Genomic DNA, 20,951 nt, shown 5'->3' on the forward strand with positions numbered 1-20,951 from the left:
TGTGAAGAGAAACTTTGCGCTGCGATGTAATATTTTGTGCGTGAGCGCAGGCCAACGCAGCTTAGCGGGAACACTGATCCTGCCTGTCCAAAAGGATGGAAAACACACTATTAAAGCACTGCTCCCTACTGGCAGCAATGCAATAGGAGGTCTCCTACCCCAATTTAGAAGGAAGAGTGCTTCAGCTGATACCTTTATGTCCTCAATATCATGATATCTGCTCTGAACTTGTGTACTGTCCACGCTCAAAAATGTTTCAACCAGAAACAGAGTGGTTGTATAATTTGCAACAGTATTTTATTAAAAATGTTTTTGATACAAAAAAAAAATAGATCACACTGAACACCAGTTGCACTTTAATAATGGAGCTTTTGAAACCAATGAGTGACAGTGGAGTCTAAATTGTGGAATTATATTTTGCCATTGTATTTCCACCGTATTCATTACCAGTTTCTTGGCTCATCTATTCTAGGGTTACCAAGGCCCCACCCCATTGTGCCCCTGGCCCCACCCCCACACAAATCTCATCTCTTCTGCCCCGAGTCCGGGCTGCATCTGGAGGTCCTCCGAGTAAGTGTGAATGCAACACAATGATGTCACCCATTTGCGTGCATAGGGCCCAGAGCTTGGGGCTTTCCAAATTCCAGACAAAGTGCCAGGTTTTGGAAATCCGTCTGGGCATCCAGCCTGTCCTTTAAAAACAGGGCATGTCATCTGGTAACCCTAGTCTATTTGTATATTTCTGGCCTTGCTCAAGTTTCACAGAAGCACAGGAAAGACTTTTTGGCCAAGGGCCTTTGGGGTAGATGACATTTGTTCTAATATTTTCTACTAAAAATATATTTTCTTTAAGACAAAGCCACTGTTAAGATTTTATAGTGGTGAGGGAAGGGTCTGGTATAATTATAGGCCTCACTAACAGTCCACGATGGAAAATAAATTTATATTTATGTGGAGAGGAAAAAGATCTCAGCTACCCTACAGCCAATCCCGAAGGATAAACAAGTCTGTATTAAGCAGGCTCAATTGTCTTTCACTGATCAAAACCTCCAGGCAGTGGGAGATTTTCTACTCACAGCATATTTTGAGATAAGTGACACTTTTTGAATTTATTGTTTTGTGTGCACTAATATTCAACTAGAAAATGATTTTTAAAAAATGAATAATAATAAGAAAGAGAGGTTTTGATCAATGAAAGACAATTGAGCCCGCTTTCTACAGACTTGTTTATCCTTTGGGATTGTCTGTAGGGTAGCTGAGATCTTTTTCCTCTCCACAATTAATATAAATTTATTTTCCATCTTGGACTGTTAGTGAGATCATGGTTTTTCTTAGGTTATGACTCATATTGAGATCTCCTCATCCTATTTGTGCTAGTAATTATAGGCCTCTCATAATTCATGCCTGTTTCAGCTTCAGAAATTAAGAAGTGTACTGCTACTCTAACTCCCATTCACCTGAAAAGTACCCTTGCATGTTTTATCATTCCCACTGTGAGAAATTCCCTAACCACCATTTGTCCTGTCTGTTTTAATTAGATTGTAAGCTCTATTGAGCAGGGATTGTCTCTTGCATGACAATCGCGCACCGACAATCGCGCACAAGACTTATGCGCGCTGGCTTAAAACACTTCCTGTTAGCGCTGGGAGGGGGGAGGGGTGAACCCCCCCAACACACACACTAAACTTACAAGTGTTGGAGGATATGGGGCCACCACACTAAAAACTTAAAAACTACTGAATATCCAAAAAACTAAGGAAAATGGCAGTTTTCAGTGTAGTGGGGGGGATTTTCCCCCCACAACCCTCCCCCCAATGGAAGCGCAAACACTTGTAAGTTTACTAGGGGAGTTCCCCCCCACACACACACACACACACACGCTAACAGGAAATGTTTTAAGCCGGCGTGCAGAAGTCCTGTGCAGGATTGTCGGCACGCTTTTGCCTGGCGCAAATCTATTATGGTACTGTCTAGCAACGCTATAGAAATTAGAAGCAGTAGTATAGTAAGAAATTCAAAAGTGTTGCCCTAGACTTCTGAGGTCTATCACTCCCTATTTGTCAGTTAAGTAACCATCTTTGTGGTTGTTTGCCAGTGTTAACATTTGAAGAAGGGGGGGGTGTTCTTCTCTTTTTCCTCTTTTTTGGGGTCTTTTTCAGGTATGGCAGTAATGTTTCACGGTTGCTTTTTTTTTTTTATACAATCCTCAAGAGTACTAATTAGACCCCGACTGTTCATGTCCCACATGTCTTTTCTCTGACCCTCTTTTTCGCAAGTCTATTTCCATCCCCCAAAATAAGCTGAAATGGAAAGTATGATTAAAGCAAGTCCTTTTTATAAATAAATAAAATAAAATAGAAACAGTGCGTGGAATTTTTAGGCAGCTACCAGTATTGGCCAATTCTGCTTATGGTCATAAAGTGTTTGTCCCCACATCCCCCCCCCCCCCCCCCATAAAACCCAAGTCTTTTTATCAATAATAATAATTTCATTTTATTTTGTCCTTTATTCCTTGGTTAAATTTGCACAAATTTGTTAAAAATTCAGTGGCTCATGATCAAAAAATGTAAAAAGTGCAAAAATCATCTTAAGTCAACATTAAAATTTTAGGGGTGATTTTCGATAACAAACTAAATTTTCACGATCATATTAGTAACATAATGAAAACTACCTTTTACAGATTACGTAAAATTCGATCTATTTCTAAATTTCTATGTCCCAAATCACTTAATATTCTCATTCACTCTTTGGTGATGTCTAAAATCGACTATTGCAATTCTCTTTTCAAAGGAATTGCTTTACATGAAATAAAACGTCTTCAAATTATACAAAAAGCCTCAATTAAGCTTATAACCAAATCTAGAAAGTTTGATCATGTAACACCTCTTCTTAAAAACGCACACTGGCTTCCAGTTATTCACAGAATAACATATAAACTTTGTATAATTACCTTCAAAACCCTTTATAATAAGACTCCCGCTTTCTTATTTAAACTATTAATTCCATATTCTGCAAAGAGAATCTTAAGATCTAATGAACAAAACCTATTGTCTATTCCTTCGTTGAAAATTATAAATACAAGACGACAATTTATTTTTTCAGTTACTGCACCACAGACTTGGAATGCCCTCCCTATATTTTTAAGGGAAGAAAAGGAATTTGGAAAATTTAAAAGTAACTTAAAAACATTTCTCTTCAAGGATGTCTTTGCAAACTAATTTTAATATCCTACAACCCCATTCTATTTTATTTTATTATATTTTGTTATTTTGTTAATCTTCTGTATTTTCCCTTAATGTTTTCTCTTTACTTTAAAGATTTGTAATTCATTCCTCCTTACCTAATGTTATGAATATGTTAAATTGAGTGTAATTCTGTCCTTTTTTTAAGTATTTTTATTTATTGTATTGTCACCTAACAAATGTAAATTTTAAACTGTACATCGCTTAGAAATATGATTGAGCGATTAATCAAGAAACCTAATAAACTTGAAACCTGGACCTTCTAATCACTAGGATCTCCAAGTGCAGATTTTCAAAGCTGTTTTTGTTGGCGTCTAGTGAGGCGTTTTGCCTGTTGTGAATCCAGAGTTTCAGGAGGGGGGGTTGGGAGGCATGTTATGGGCGGGCTTAACTTGCATGGACGGAATTTTGATGTTTGGAGCTAGACCACAAAAGGTACCCAAACAGACCAGATGACGACTGGATGCATGAAGGTATACGACCCACCCAACACACACACTCCCACACTGGTTACTGACCCCCCTCCCACCCTCAAAACTCTTAAAGAAAGAGTATATACCCATCTCTACAGCAGCAGCACCTGGTATGGGAAAATCTACTGGAGCATCGCACAGGTGTCTTAAGTAACCTGGTGAGTGTGCTTGTAAACCATAGAGAGGAGGACCCAGGCCCATAAGCCACTCTAACCACTATATTTACGGTGGAAAGTGTGAGCCCACCAAAATCCTACTGCCATATAAGTGACATATGCAGCCATAAGGGCTATTGGGGTGGTAGACAGGTGGATCTCGTAGGATTGGGGGCAGTTTTGGAGGGCTCATCATAATGGGGTTATGGTAAGATGTACTTCTGGCACTCTTTATATGAAGTTCACCTCATTGCCTTCTAAGGGTGTCCCACTGCTCTATTGGCATGTGTGTGGGGGTCAGTCACTCACTCACAATAATGTCCAAATGGCCTGGATTTTGACATTTTCAACTTGGACGTTTCTGTGGTTACAATTGGGTATAAAATTAGGTATTGTAAGGGTTGGACGTTCTGTCGGCCTACATGTCCAACTAGGCAATTTTCAAAATGTGTGTATATATATATATATATATATATATATATATATATATATATATATATCAGTTTGGCTTTCAAAAATGAATGTTTCTATATTTTGGCCCAGGATGCACCGAGAAGGGGAAGGCCCGCCATTGTGAAGAGGTGGGCCTGCGGAGGGTTTAGGCATCCCTCCAGCTAGTCTTACAATCAAAAGTATGGGGGAGTTGGGACTTGGGAGGATCATCGGTATCAGCGGTTGGGGTGGGTCATGGGTTCAGCAGTTGAGGGGGGTGCTTTGAGGATTCTGGCCGTAGGGAGTGGAATTCTAAGAGTGTCGGACCAATTCTATTTAGCGCTCTGGACCAATCTCTACCGTGGCTTAGTACAATGGGAGGGGGGGGGGGTGAGGTAAGCTATACCAATAAACAGCTTATTAAAGATACACTAAGCTAGTCCAATAAAAGGTATCATTTACAACTTGGTTGCTGTAAGCCAAGATTCTCATGGCAAAGCTGAGTTGCACCGATTTAGTACCGTATCATTTTAGAGATCCCAAGAAACTACATGTCTTACCTTCATTCGTTTAGAAAAATGAACAGCGAAGAAAGAATAACACTTCCCACGACTCCCGGCACCCACAATGAGAACATTCACACAACGGTGAGGGTCAGGGTCGGGTTTCTAGAAACCAAAAAAAAATGTTATTTAAAGATGGCAGTCAAAATCAGGTAAGTGCAAGGGATTCTGTACGCCGTGCAGCTTTCTGCTTTCTTATTCATGGTAAATTAGAGGAAAGAAAAGACGGCAGTGTGTTTTTTGGCAAAGCTTTTCATATTTGGTGGACTGTCAGTAAGTGGACGATGGCAATTTCAACAGGGTGAATGTCAAGAGCAAGATGAAGCTTCATGCAAAGTTTGGACATGGACCAAAGCTCTCCAGAATAAAATCTAATCTAATACAAGATTTCCGACTTTCTCTAATAACATTCAGTTCAAGGCGATTTATGTCAGAAAGAAGTCATAATAATTCTATGGGATGATACAGTTCTTCGGATAAAAATACTCACTTTACAATCTATCATATAAAAATGTTTTAAGCATTTTACAAAATCTGCAATAACTAATTTCTGTCCTTATCATTCCAAACAATAAGAGCAGCATATGTAAAAGAGGAGTTAAACTGATATTTAAACGTCATGAGAAAAAATTAGGACACCCCATGAAATATTCAGTTCTTTCTTAAGAAATGTTCACATATCAATGTCAAATCTTTTTTTATTTATCTCTGCAAAAGAAAATGATGTAATTGCAGATAAACAACTTCTTTTCGCATCTTGCAGTCTGCTCTGGGGGTCAACTTGCTTGGACGGCCAGACCTGGGCAAGTAGGCAATTGTTAGGAAAGTCCTCCACTTGTACACTATTTTCCGGACTGTGGAATGGCTAATGGAAAATTCTTTCACAATCTTTTTAAATCCCTTACCAGTCTTATAAGCTGCTACAATCTTCTTTCTGAAGGCCTCAGACAGCTCTTTTGATCTCACCATGGTGTTCATTCTCATCGCAGCAGTCTCGAGCACACCAAACTAAATGTCTGAGGTTTAAGTAGGGCAAACTTCCTTCAAAATGCTGAGTAATGATGTTCTAATCATGTGCATCTGATGTGATATACCTGTGTATGATTTGAGCCATTATAAGTGGAAGGATATGTGTGTGTGGGGGGGGGGGGGGGGTCCTAATTTATTCCTCAGTTAGAATACACATTTTTGTGGATATCTTTTGTTTCATGAGTAAATTAAGGAAAAGTTTTGTTGTTTACCTGCAATTACATCACTTTCTTTGCCAGAGCTAAATAAAAAGATTTGGCATCGATATGAGAACATTTCTTAAGAAAAAACTGAATATATCATGGGGTGTCCTAATTTTTTTTCACATGACTGCACCTCTAAAAGGGGAAAATGCAATAAAAATGTAATACTCAATCTATTAGACCAGGGGTAGGGAACTCCGGTCCTCGAGAGCCGTATTCCAGTCAGGTTTTCAGGATTTTCCCAATGAATATGCATTGAAAGCAGTGCATGCAAATAGATCTCATGCATATTCATTGGAGAAATCCTGAAAACCTGACTGGAACACGGCTCTCGAGGACCGGAGCTCCCTACCCCTGTATTAGACGATTAATGCAAAACTAAGTGAGATGATCGGAAGCCTCTGCCTGTATAATATAACGAATCAGAGGAACAGTTTCAAACGATATACGTTTCTCTATAGGTAGGCAATGAAGTTAGTGTGAATGGGACACCTTACATCGGGGGTCTCAAAGTCCCTCCTTGAGGGCCGCAATCCAGTCGGGTTTTCAGGATTTCCCCAATGAATATGCATGAGATCTAGGTGCATGCACTGCTTTCAATGCGTATTCATTGGGGGAAATCCTGAAAACCTGACTGGATTGCGGCCCTCAAGGAGGGACTTTGAGATCCCTGCCTTACATAATGTTATTGGAGTGAGGGGGCACATGGACATAGACACACACTCATGAAGCCGGCAGTGTCACATGGAGGATTAGAAATGAAAACAATAAAATCTATTACTAAGTGTTCAGAAGAGATTTCCATGGACATTGTAATTCTTCGTTCTCAACACCCTTGTTTCGCACAAACAAACTGCCCACCTAAACTCATTGATGCCATGTTTGTAACAGCTCTTATGCATATTCTAAAAAATTGGAAATCATCCTCGTTACTTGACTACACCTTTTGGTGGAACTCTCTGAGCATGTATCACAAATTTGAATCTTATGCATATGAGAAAAACATGATTTCTCGACTCTCCACAAACATGGTGCGAAATAAATCACCTTGGTCATTCTTAGATTCATATGTTCATTCTAACCAGTAGACACTTCTGCCTCTCTATCTATCTATCTCTCTCTTTTTATTTTTCTCCCTCTTTCTTTCCCTCTCTCTTATTTTACTCTCCCTGCTTTTCTGCCTTTCATATATCTTCTATTAGCAGTTACACATACCCTGGATTCTTTTTATTAATCTGGTTGTATGTAAATGATTGTAGATATAGACTTTTTCTACACCATTGTGTCTTATTCAGATTTTGTGTGTTTGAACTGCTTTCTGTAAATTTCTTATAATATTCAATAAAAACTAATGAACATAAAAGAAATGAAAACAACCGCTGAATATTGACTCTGGACACGTCAGTGTTTACACAGCAGCAATGAACTGTACATGAAACTACAAGGATGTACTGAGGATATAAAGGGGAACGACAGAGGAACAACAAAAAATATCTAAGATAAAAGTTCTCCTTTTTTCTTCCCCTTTTTTTGATAATAAAAGGAGAGTGTTTATAGTTGAACTGCTGGTTTTGGTGACTTTTTTTGATTCAGTGACATATATTGAGGCAATAATTAGTTTGTGCGCGAACTGTTTAAACTGCATGACTGCTTGACTTCGATTCAGCTGCACGGACCTACTAACGGCACGCTTTCAGAGTTCAGTACAAAGCAGTGGTGATTTGTCATCAATTCTTGTACATAAGAACATAAGAATTTGCTACTGCTGGGTCAGACCCGGGGTCCACCGTGCCCAGCAGTCCGCTCACGCGGCGGCCCTCTGGTCAAAGACCAGCGCTCTAACCGAGACTACCCTACCTGAGTACGTCCCGGTTCAACAGGAATATGTCTAACTTTGTATGGTACTATACCTGGACTATTTTTAATTTTTTTTATTTATACATTTTCAAAATAATCCACAAGAATCCACTTGCTACAGAAAACAGAGTATATAGAAAATATGATTATCATTAGATAATAAGAAGACAAATCAAAATAAAGTTAGATAATATGCCCCAAGATAATATAGATCTCCAATAGGTGGGAAATAAATAGTCACAAATACTCCACTTTATGTACTGAAGGTCCAATCTAACGGAAGAAAAAGCCTCGGGCCTAATCTGAGAATCGGACGCCAACGAGATCGAGGAAGCAACAGTTCAAACTGTGAAAGGCAAATGAAAGGCCGGGAGCCCCGAAGAAACGGCTGATACCCGTGAAACGTTGGCTGCTTGTAGGACATCATAGAAATCTAGCAACAAACGGCCTCTTTTACAAAGCTGCGCTAGTGGCTGCCACACGGCAACGGCCCCGAAGCCTTTTAAATCTCTATGGGCTTCGGGGCCATTAGCGCAGCTTTGTAAAAAGAGGCTGAAAGTGGCATAGAGTCAAAAATGAAAGTTTTTTTGGTGCCAATGATGTGGACGGAGGTGGTTTGAGCTTTAAGCTCTACCAGATTAGACCAGAGGCTTTTTCTTCCGTTAGTTTGGACCTTCAGTAAATAAAGTGGAGTATTTGTGAATATTTATAATACCAAGATAATGTAGGTCATGGAACAGTGGGTTTATTTTTTCATATATTATCTTACATACACAAAAAAAAAATGAAGCCTTTCTCTTTGGAAGCAGACAAAAACATAGCTCCAATTAAAAGATTTAATGAAAATGCGGGGACGAGCACTGTCGCTTTACACTTTCTGTTTGGGGTCCATCCAGTTAAACGTTGTCATTGTTAAAATCAAAGAACCACATTCCTATGTTTACACTGTGGAGTGACGATATTCCTGAAATGGACTTTAATATGTCAAAGTTCCAAAAGTACAATAAAGCAAGCCACTTAAAAAACCTTAAGGACCTAGTCCGCTGAAAGTGTAGGACCCAACACGGTCCACATTATGACAAGATAGTCGTCTTCAAGGGTCCCTGAAAAATCCTATGGTGGTAAACGGGTGGAAAAAGTGATATGTGGAGGCTCATGAGAAAAACGCTGCTGAAATAAAAGCATATCAGTTTTTCCACGCGTTTACCACCATAGGACTTTTCAGGGACCCCTGAAAACGACTATCTTGTCGAAACGCAGACTGTATTTTTAATAAGACATTAACTATTTTTTTCTGAGGCCCTCCAAGTACCTACAAATCCCAAAATGTGGCCCTGGAAAGGGTTTGAGTTTGAGACCACTGCCTGTGTGTCGTTTCTAGTTTTCCTTTCAAAAGGTACTTACCGCATCAAAGTCTAATATGCACCACGGTTCTCGCTTTTCCCCTTCAGAGCTGGAGCCAGTCTATCGCATAAGAAACAATGACAAATCAATCAGGATTCACACGGGCATGGGTAAAGATAACTCAATTATTTCTAAACCAAAAATAAGAAAACAGGCAAAAACAAAAAAGGTATAGGTCAGATCATAAAGGCCTGATCGTTGACGCTGTATGATGTAAAAGTACATCATCGGAAGGGGCGGGGGTGGGTGGGAAACCATAACTGACTGGTGACCACCAATCCTTGGGGTGACCAGAGCCTCACCCATCTCTCTATGTAGGTCTGGATCACCCATGTTTAAATGCATCGGAGCATAAAGCCAGCGGTGATGTTAAAAAAAAAATGCAACCATCACTAGCTGAATATTTTTACCCCATGTATTTTCTGAAATAATTCATATCCAAGCCATCACACACGTCCAAAACCCTACACATGCTATTCAGAAAGAAATGCACGCTCTTTTCAAAATGAGTGAGCTCTGAATGGCTTGGCTTTGCAAGATGAAAAAATGGCCAAAAATATAAACACGCAAAACGAACATTTCCAGAAATGACCCAAACAAAGAATGTTCCAGCTGTCCATCTTTTCCAGGAACCGCATGGAAAAAAAAAAAATCTTTAAAAATGTTTTAAAATTCTCATTTTTCCAAGACAAGAGCGGTTCTCGTGTAAAACCAGCATATTCTTTAAATCTGTGTAGGGTGAAAGACAAACAGAGCCCTACAAACCAAACTGCACAAGCTGAAAGCAGATTAAATGTTACCCCCATTCTCTTATTTGTCCTCTGGAGTAAATAATGGTTTCCTTTGAAAGGATGTTGGCTTTATCATTACGGCAAAGCTAATCTGATTCATACGCAAGCTGATTAGGCCATATGCTGTTTACAATGAAAATCACTAGGCCTTCTACAACCACAATGGATGGGCAAGTGGATTTTTTTTAACAATCGTTTTTTGGTTTGGGGGTGGGGGGGGTTTTCTGCTCCTGAGGATACGTCTCGGCGAACACAAAAATTACTGCAGTAGCACACAGCTGAGAAAAACCTCAATAGTTCCCTTTAGCCCTCGTTTGAAGGCAGAAGTGGATCTTTGGCAAATTAAAGTACCTTTTACTGAATCAACACACGAACTCCCCAAAAGGTATCGTCACGCAGTGGCAGAATTTAAGACAGGATGGACAACGCAAAGAATATCCCTAGCCAATATAAAATAAGGAGAAGGCTGATATGCGCCGGCGTCTATGACATGCTACATCTTTGGAGAGGACGGGATATAAATCTAAGTAAGTGAATACAGGAAGTAATTTAGGCAGACTAATAGGCCCTATGATCTTATCTTCAATTTGTTCTTCTCAAATGATAAGACCGCTCTGCTGGAGTCTAGTCATCCCTTCTACTACTAATGCTCCATTATCGAGAACGATCCTGTAAGTAAAGCACGCAGGTCAATGGCGTGCAGACACCTGTGCGCAGGACGATTGTGTGCCGCCGTTTCCAGTGCTTTTTACGGCTTACCGGTAGCGTTCTGAGGGGATCCCCCCAGTACACTTGTAAGTAGTCGTGCTTCTGTTGGGGGGGGGTTGGGAGGGGAACCCCCCCCAAAAAATACACAGAAAACTTCCGTTCTCTCGCTGTTCGGGAGTTTTCATTGTAGTGGGGGGTTCTCCCCCACCACGCCCCCCTCCAGCGGGAGCGCGAGCATTTATAAGTATAGTGGAGGGGGTTCCCCCCACACATACCCCCTCATAACACTACCGGTAAGCTGTAAAAGCACTGGAAATGGCGGCACGCAATCGTCCTGCGCGCAGGTGTCAGCGCGCCAATGACCTGCCATCGTCGAGAACATGCTGCAAACAATTACCCCACCCCCTTTTTCACAAAACTGTAGCGCGGTTTTTAGCACCAGCCTTGGCAGTAACAGATCTGATGTTCTTGGAAATTCTATGAGCGTCTGACCGGTTACCGCCACGACCGGCGCTACAAACTATGCTACAGTTTTGTAAAAAGTGTGTGTGTGGGGGGGGGGGGGAGGGTGTAGTTCCAGGCTCAAACTTATGAGATATCTTGCCATTAGATGTGAGGCAGAAAGTTAAAAACTTAGGGGACCTTGTACTAAGGTGCGCCAACTGATTTAGTGCACGCTAAAAGCTAAGGTGTCCATAGAATATAATGGGCGCCATAGCATTTAGCGCGTACTAATCTTTAGTGTGCGCTAAATCGGTTACCGTACCTTAGTAAAAGAACCCCTTATTTTCTGCAGCTTTTCATCAATTGTATAGTGGACTAGCACGCACCTTTGTAAGTATACACCTGCTAAGTTGCGGGGCTGTTACAACGTTCCCCCGCGAATTCGCGGACCCGGTCTTTCACGGTATGCTCCGACCGCCTCTTCCTGTACTAAACTCGGTCTTCGCCAATCGGGAGCTGCGTGTCAAAGCAGCTCCTGATTGGTGAAGCTCAACTTTAGTATAGGAAGAGGCGGTTGGAGCATACCCCAAGCGATTTCCTTCACTCGCCGGCCCTCCAGCTGCCCTCTCCTGCCTCCCCCAGGCGGAAAAACCATATTTGCGGTTTTTCAATATTCGTGAGGGTTCCTGGAATGGACCCCCCCCCGCGAATATCGGGGGAGTACTGTATAGTTTGCTTATCTAACTGCATGTTCTGCTTTTTCCTTTCACCTCTCAATTTTATTGCTTCTCTAAATGTTGTTCCTGGAGGTCCACCCAGCTAGTTGGGGGGGGTCTCAAGATATCCACAATGAATATCCACAAGATCAAATCTGCAAGCAGTAGAGCGACTGATGAATAATCATTCTGGATATCCTGATAACCATCTGGCTGGAAGTCCTCCAGGACAGGTTTGGAACCCCCTGCTCGATCCGGCGGATTCTGTACGTTGTGCCCAAATCTGCACACAATTCAGAGATCCGCAAGTGACTAGATTAGGTCAATAATTGGCTGTTGGCGCCAATTAACAGTAATAACTACTTGTTAATTTGAATTTGGGCGCAGCTCTATCTGCGCCCAAATCTCACAAGCAAACCAAAAAGGGCATGGCCATAGGATGGGTATGAGCTAGAGCAGTGTTACTCAACTTGGTCCTGGAGCCCCCCCCCCCCCCTTGCCGGTCAGGTTTTCAAGATATCCACAATGAATACGCATGAAGGAAATTTGCATATAATGGAGGCAGTGTATGCAAATCAGGTTTATGCAAATTCAATGTTGATATCCTGAAAACCTGACCGGCAAGGTGGTACTCCAGGACCAAGTTGAGAAACTCCGGGCAAGAGAATGACATGGGGCCAAATTTTTCCCCACGAGTTTTGGCCCCGTCCCATTCCTGTAAGCTCTGCCTTCACCCGCCCAAGCCTCGGACACTTATTATTTTAAACTGTTTGAGGCTTGTGCAGATGAGGATAGAGCTTAAGCGTTGGTGGAATGAGGCATTATGACATCACAATCTGAGCTCTAGAATGTTGCTACTTATGGTTTTAAAGTGTTTGAGGCTTGTGCAGATGAGGACGGAGCTCAGGCATTGGTGGAATGAGGCATTATGACATCACAATCTGAGCTCTAGAATGTTGCTACTTAGGATTTTAAAGTGTTTGAGGCTTGTGCAGATGAGGACGGAGCTTGCAGGAATGGGACAGGAAAAGGACTCATGGGGACGGGAAAATGAGCTCCTGCAGGGACGGTGAAAAATTTGTCCCCGTGTCATTCTCTAGTGTGGGCGGATCAGGTTCATTCACAAAAGATGTTACAGAATTCCAGAGATCCGCGCTCAGCTTCTGCACCAGGATTTATACTGGGTTTCAACTGGTATAAGTCCTCATACCCCCAGTTGGACATATTAGTCCCCCCTGCTATTCTATAGATGGCCGACACTCAAAATCTATACAATAAAAGCAGCTGAAGCCTTTAAGGTGGACCCCATCTGTGGTCAGCTCTAACTCATTCTGAGACCCTTTGCACCTCCTCCATGACCCAGATTAGTAATTACTCAGAAAACAGGAAAACCACAATTTGCAACACAGTTCAAAAGTACAGGATATAAAAGCACATTTCAGTGAGAAAGAGACAGAGAGGGTGGGAGATATTATAGGACTGATGAGTATGCAGTCACTGTGTAGACTGCATGCGAGCAGCTCAGGGTCGAGAATGACACAGGGACAAAATTTGTCCGCATTCCCACAGGCTCTGTCCCTATCCCTGTGGTCTCTGTCCTCATTCCCGCCTCACTCTGTCCCCGTGAGCTCTGTCCCCATCCCTGCCCTATCCCCACGGACTCTGTCCTCATTTGCACAAGCCTCCTCAAACACTTAGGATTTTTATATTTAAATCTATTTATTAAAGTTTAAAAAGGGACAATATTGTATTATGCACAACTGTTTATAAATCACAAATAGAGCCTTCCATTGCGATATGGTTTTGGTACAACCTTCCCAAAGGTTCGTCTATGTTTTTACATCATTCCGGGAAGGTAATTGGATTGTCTTTAGAGATACAATGAGAGTTAGGTTGCGGTTAAGGGAGTAGAGAATGACATGGGGACAAACTTTTCCCCGTCCTGAACCCGCAAGTTTTGTCGCTGTCCTGTAAGCTCTGCCTTAACCACACAAACCTCCAACACTTTATGATTTTAAAGTGTTTGAGGCTTGTACAGGCGAGGATGGTGCTTGCAGGAATGGGGCAGGCACAGGAAAAGCACTCGTGAGGACAGGACGGGAAAATGAGTTCCCGGGGGACAGGGAAAAATTTGTCCACGTGTCATTCTCTGTTGGGGTGGCTTGCATGCATGCAAATTTTAATGGTTCAGAGTTCATTATCCAATTTATTTGTGGGGCATGTCAGAAAGGGAATGGGACATATACTGCTTTTCTGTGGGAAGGGGTAAAACACGGACCTGACGGACCTCGCGGATCTAAACCCGCACGTCCTTATAAATCTGAGGTCCCTGCTGCTTGTAGTTAGTTTCTGGCTCCGACAGACCTCGGTGACAATTTAGCGCTGACGGATTCGTCTCAGCAAAGGGAGGGGAAAGTATTAGGATCCGTCAGCGCTACAATGTCATCGAGGTCTGTCAGAGCCGCGGACCTTAGATTTTTAAATTTACTGGGGCTGCAGGAAACAAGTTTAAAGAACATAAGAAGTTGCCCCCGCTGAGTCAGACCAGAGGTCCATCTTGCTCAGCGGTCCGCTCCCGCGGCGGCCCATCAGGCCTAGTGCCTAAACAGTGGTCCCTGATTAATTTTATAACTTACCTCTAATCCCATCCTTATAATCTACCTCTACTCTTATCTGTACCCCTCAATCCCTTTGTCCTCCAAGTACCTATCCAAAGCTTCTTTGAACCCCTGTAGCGTGCTCCTGTTTATCACATCCTCCGGTAGCGCGTTCCATGTATCCACCACCCTCTGGGTGAAAAAGAACTTCCTGGTGTTTGTTCTAAACCTCTCCCCTTTCAATTTCTCTGAGTGCCCCCTTGTACTTGTTGATCCCCTTGTTGATTCGTTTTAGAGCCACTCCAGCACTAGTCTCTGGCTCTGACAGATCTCGGTGACATTTTAGCACTGACGGATCCTAATACTTTCCCCTCCCTATGCTGGGACGGATCCGTCAGAGCTAAATTGTCACCGAGGTCTGTCAGAGCCAGAAATTAACTACAAGCGGCACGGACCTCAGATTTTTAAGGACGTGCGGGTTTAGATCCGCGAGGTCCGCGTTTTACCCCTTCCCCTTTTTTGTGGTTTACATATATACAGGTACTTATTTTGTGCCTGGGGCAACGGAGGGTCACAAGAGCAGTGCTGGGATTTGATCCCACAACCTCTGAGTGCTGAGTCAACAGCTCTAACACCAGGCCGCTCCTCATCTCAAAGGAGACCCCGGAGCAGTGCATAAGGTGGGTGTTCGCCTTAAACAGCTCATGCTATTTACCGAAAGTGCCCTTTCCTGAGAGAATGCACCTGTGCGCACATCTAGCGGGAAAAAATGCTCAAGTACCTGAATAAATTCATGTCAACCATTCTGAGCTCCCCTGGGAGAAATAAATCTAATTTAATCTAATCTAATCTAATCCTTAGATTATACAAATATACAAAATAAGGAAGGAGTGCACACATTTGTTTCCCTACAAAAGAAAAAAAAGCAAAACCTTTCTAGATGTCCTAGTCCCTGTTAAAATATTACTACACCCAATCCTAGATTTGCCATAAACAAACCGAAAACACCGATGCTATTACCAGACCTAGAGAGCTTACACACAGTTTTTTGTTGGTTTTTTTTTTTATGGACCCATTAGAAGTCCAAGAGGCTCACTTCGAGGTGAGATATCAGCGTTTTTGACTTTAAAGAGACAGTACGTTCTGTTCAGGTCCAGGGGCTTGGAACGTACCTGCTCCGAAGAGCTCGGGGTCTTCGCTGCACTGGCCGATCTGTTCCGTGGAGACCACCGGAAACTCCTGCGCAAGAAGTCCATCGCTCCGGGGCGGCTGATCGGTGCTGTCCGCAGACTACGGATCTCCGGCTTTCATGGCAGGGGGAAAACAAACCAACAACCCTAAACAGGAAGTGCAAACGGAGCCTTAAAGCTACAGTCCCTGCGAAGGGCAAGCTCCAGGACTGCCTCTGAACCTCCCCCAGGCTACGATCCTCCTCTCCCCCCTCCGATTCGCGATTCCTTGCAAATGGGTCCTGACTAAAGGGTCGATTCAGAAGCAAATAAGTTATGTGCACTAACACGGGAGGTCTGTGCTAGCTGCAGCCACGTTTTGCCTACAAAGCAATTATAGCTGCACGTGGACTGTGTACAGGGCAGGATTAATTCGTTCAGGGCCCCTAGGCACACAAGTCCACTGGGCACCCTGGCCCACCCAACTCCGCCTCTCCCCTGCCCCCATTTATTTACCCATTTTCTTATTTACTTTTTTATTTCTTTTATTTTAAAATTCAAAACAAACAACAAAGATTACCCTACCAGTGCCATCCTCCAAACATCTCTGAACAAATCCCCCCTTCCTTCCTAGAGGAAGAGATCTTCAGCTGGCAGGGCTTTGGGAAGCCCACCAGTTTATATTTTGCATTTGGGTAGGAGGCATGGGGCATGGCGGGAAGAAAATGTAGTGCCGGTCATTTTATTGGACTAATACATTTATCAATATTAGCTTTCAGAGGTTAAAACCTCTTTCTTCTGGCCCAAAAGGAATTATGGTCTCTGAATTAGTAAAAAATGTATTAAAATTAATCCAATAAACAGGTTCACCTTATTTCTATTTTCTATTCATAAACAATTATCAACATAGCTACAATAATACTTTATCCTAAAGCAAAAACAAATAAATAAAATAGAATTATTTTTTTTTTACCTTTGTTTTCTGGTTTCTGCTTTCCTCATCTGCTCATCATTCTCTTCCTTCCATCCACTGTCTGCCCTCTCTCTGCCTCTTCCATATGGCATCAGCTTTCTTTCTATGCCTCTTCCAGAAACTGTCTGCCTCTCCCTTCCATCGCTCCCTTCCCCCATTGGTGTGGCATCCATCTACTTCTCTCCACTCACCCCCCCCCCCCATGGTGTGGCATCTGTCTTTTTCCCTTCCATCTCTCCCTCCCAGCAGATTTTAGCATCTCTCTCTCCTCCTTTCCTCCCCTCAGATCTGGTATCTGTCTCCTTCCTTCTTTCCTCCTCCTCCCAGGTCTGGTATCTGTCTCCTCCCCTTCCCCACTGCTCTGGCATCTCTCTCTCTGCTCCCTTCCTCTTGTTCTTTCTTGGTCTTCCTTCTCAATTTATTTTCTGCCTCTGTCTAAAGTCTTTCTTACTATTCAGTTCTCAATTTCCCTCTTTCATTGTGACTACCTAAAGTTTGCCACCTCTTTCCCTCACCCCTTCCAGTATCTAACTCTATCCTCTTCCCCCAATCCAGCATGTGCCCTCTTTTCTTTCTCCTCCCCACTTCCTTCCAGTGTCTGCTCCCCCTCATCCCCTTTCATTCAATGTTTGCCCACTTCTCCACACTTCCATTTAGTGTCTGTCCCCATCTCTCTACCCCTTCTATCTACTGTTCACCCTCTGTCTCACCCCTTCTATTCACTGCCCTCTCTGCCCTTTCCATCCAGTGTCCCTCTTTCTCTTCCATATGGCATCTTCCCTCTTTCTATATCCCTTCAATAAACTGTCTGTCCTGTGCCCCTTCTCTCCTTTGTACAAGATTCATTTCAGCTTCACCCCCTCTCCATTTTTCTGTCTCCACCCCTTCCCCTATGCTATGGCATTTCTCTCTTCTCCTTTCCTTCCTTCCTTCCTTCCTTCTCACTCAACCCCATGGCCTGACATCTCTCTCCTTCTCTTCTATCTCTTCCTCCCCCTTCATGCTCTGGCTTCATGTTTCATCTCCTCTCCTTCCTTTCCCTCTGGTCTGGCATCTGTCTCCTTGTATTCCTTCCCTACCCCCATGCCCTGGCATCTTTCTGCTCTCTTTCTCTTCTATCTCTCCCTCCCCCTCCATTATCTGGCATTTTCTCTTCTTCCTTGCCCCTGATCTGGCATCTGTCTCTTTCCCTTCCTTCCCCCTCCATGGTCTAGTATCTCCTTTCCTTCCCCTCCCTCCCATGGTCTTGGCATCTCTCTTTCTTTTCCTTTCCCTTTCCTGATCTTCCTTCTCCCTCCTTCCCTCGCTCTCCCCAATTGGGTGCATCAGCATTTCTCTCTCCTCCCCATCACCCCCACCCCCCTCACCGACTGCCTGGTAAGGTTAGCCTCCCTCCCTCCCTCGCTACCCTTTCACCCATAAGCAAACTAAACCTAGGCCGCAGGGCTCTAACACTGCTTGTGCTGGATTGCCTTCTTCTCTGAAACAGGAATGATGTAACTTCCTGTTTCAGAGGAGAAAGGAATCCAGTGCACACAGTGTTAGAGCCCTCCCCCCTCCCCCAGGTTCAGGGGGGCCCAGGGCCGGTGTTAGGGATGAAGCAAACAGGGCAGGGGTCCCCCGACTGCCTGGTAAGGTCAACTTCCCTCCCTCACTGCTCTCTTTCCTGCAGGCACGTGACTACTGGACCTACCCTTTAATATGGCCCTGACTGTATACATCCACACATACATTGGGGTGCTAAAAAGGTCTCAGCCCAACAAACCAACTTACTAAATTCTGTGTGTTGATCTTGATAACATATGATTTAATTTAGTTGTGTGCTGATGTCAAAAGCCAGTCTTTGCCTACAGCTAGATCCAGTGGCGTAGCCAGACAGCCAATTTAGGGCAAGCCTGAGCCAAAATTGGGCATACATTTCTCTGTCTTTCCCTCCCTCTCCCCCCCCCCCCCGCCCATACAGCAAACTCTCTCTCCCTCTCTTCCCCACCAATCTGTGCAGCAGAATCACTCTCTCTCTCTCTTCCTCCCTACCCACTCCTCCAGCCCATGTACCATTTGTTCAGGTCACCATCAGCGGTTCCTACACGTTGCCAGAGGCTGACCCAGAAGCCTTCCCTCTAATGCAAAACAGCAAAAGCATCAGAGGGAAGGCTTCTGGTTCACTCATGTACAAACTGCTGCCGGTAGCTACTGATTAGCCTACCTTGAAACCAAAAGGCCCATCTGGGGCTACATCATGCCCAAAACTAATTTTAACTTATGATTTTGTAAATCTTTAATCCTATCTCCCCTCAGCCGTCTCTTTTCCAAGCTGAAGAGCCCGAACCTTTTTAGGGATATGCCACAACCATGACAGAAATTAACCTTACTTCTAAGGCAGAAGAGGGCTTAATGTGGGGAGGGGGGGGAATAGCCTAGAACACAGTTCCACCACTTTTTTTTAAGACTCCAGAGCAGCAGGGGTGTTCCGCACCAGTACCTCACTTTCAAGAAGCCTGCAGGTAGCAGGAGAGCATGGAGCCTAAGTCCATCTTATCATTTTCCATGTGAGAAACTAGATTGTAAGTTTCCAAGTTTATTATTTTCTTGATATACCGTCCATCAAGACATATCTAGATGGTTTACAGTCAATAAAATAAATTTAAAAGCAAATGTTAAAAGGAAAATTAAATTTAAAAAAAGCATCTTCTATTACATGTTAAATGCACATGTACACCGCTGTGTATGCCTTTCAATGCTTTGTAAATGATCAATAGTGAGCCTGGAGCAGCATAGAACAGTCACTTTACGCTCTAATTCAGTTCCTCTTTCCCTTTTGCAGCTGCCCTGCTCTCTCCCTCTCCCCTCGCTCCACTTCCCCTGTTTGTCTATAAATTAAATCCTGAGGCAAAGTCTGTCAAATACTAGCCAGTGATGCAATGGGCTACCATGGGGACACATACACCAGTACTTGCCCTGGCTTATGTTGGGGTTGTGGGTTTCAAACCCCACCCAGAGCATGCCTCTCTTCTTATATGTGAGTTAATCAAGACTGGAAAAGCCAGTTATACCAGTGTGATATATAGACTTCCTTCACAGGCAGGAGAAATTGATAGATAATGTAATTGAAGAGATTCACCAAATTGCATTCTGTTCAAAGCAGCTGCTTGTTTGGGTTTTACTTTTATTGAAATCAATGGAAGTAAAACCTGGATGTCTCAATCCATCCTCCTTTTTCTGGAGCCATATGGTAACCCTAGTGCTTGTACTTCCCCATGCTTCCTCTTAACCTCCTCCAGTCTTCCCTAATCTCTTTCTGGAGAGGTGAAGTGTGAGGGGAAAGCCTTGAGCAAAGATCCTGATGGGGAGTGAGATATTGGCAAAGTGAATGATCCAGCCCTTTTATATTGTGAAAGGAATAGCAAATGGTTCCCTACATTATCACATGTGAAGGTCCATTTCAGAGATGTCCAGGTTAAGACATGCTGAATTGCCACTGTACTTCACAAAAGGCTCTGACAAAAGTGGAGCCTTTTGTAAAATACATGATGTGTTTTTACTGGTGCCTATATGGGTATCTGGCAGGACCAGGCCAGGGGCAGCAGAACGCTTTTCTGTTTGGGGGTGCTCAAGTTCCACCGCCAATCCCATCTCCTCCTCATCCCTAGCAGCCCCCCGTCTCTCCTTCCCTATCTCTCCCCATAATACTGTGATCTCCAGCAACTCTTACTACTTGGGATCTAGCTAGGTACTTAGGACCTGGGTTGGCCACTGGTGGAAACAGGATACTGGATTTGATGGACCTGTGGTCTGTTCCAGTATGGCAGCTGTTATATTCTTTTTTTTTTCAAATTCTTTATTCGTTTTCAATCTTACATCAAGTGCACAAACAATAAAACAATACAATTAAACACATCACTTGACAATCTTTCTGATTTATCTTACAATACATAAAATTACCACCCTCCCCTCCCATCATTCCTCTATTATTTCCCCAATAAGAAAAATTTAAAATATACCTCCCCCTCCCCCCAATCATTAGACGGTGTATATTACAATAGAAAATGGTGTTTACTCATTACAATAAGAAGTTAATGGCTCCCAAATTTTATTAAATTTCTTATAACTTCCTTGTTGTATAGCTATTGCTCTTTCCATTTTATAAATGTGACATAACGAGTTCCACCAAAAATTGTAATTGAGTCTATTGTAA

General features: G+C 43.0%; 1 protein-coding gene across 3 annotated transcripts in view; it reads right to left on the reverse strand.

The window, feature by feature from the left end:
* The window catches only part of LOC117348848, a 79,025-nt gene extending 62,954 nt beyond the window's left edge, over positions 1–16,071 (reverse strand). Inside the window, exons 1-3 of one of the 3 annotated variants that reach the window (XM_033921395.1) lie at positions 15,787–16,065; positions 9,359–9,418; positions 4,863–4,970 (exon numbers count right to left, since the gene is read on the reverse strand). In XM_033921395.1, the coding sequence (XP_033777286.1) occupies positions 4,863–4,970; positions 9,359–9,418; positions 15,787–15,870 (252 nt within the window). In that variant the 5' untranslated portion in view covers positions 15,871–16,065. Of the gene's footprint in view, positions 1–4,862; positions 4,971–9,358; positions 9,419–15,786 lie in introns of all 3 variants that reach the window. The other 2 variants (XM_033921398.1, XM_033921397.1) reach the window with 2 other exon arrangements.
* Between the last annotated feature and the right edge of the window lie 4,880 nt (positions 16,072–20,951).

This window comes from Geotrypetes seraphini, chromosome 15 (assembly GCF_902459505.1).
Source record: "Geotrypetes seraphini chromosome 15, aGeoSer1.1, whole genome shotgun sequence".
NCBI classification, from domain to species: domain Eukaryota; kingdom Metazoa; phylum Chordata; class Amphibia; order Gymnophiona; family Dermophiidae; genus Geotrypetes; species Geotrypetes seraphini.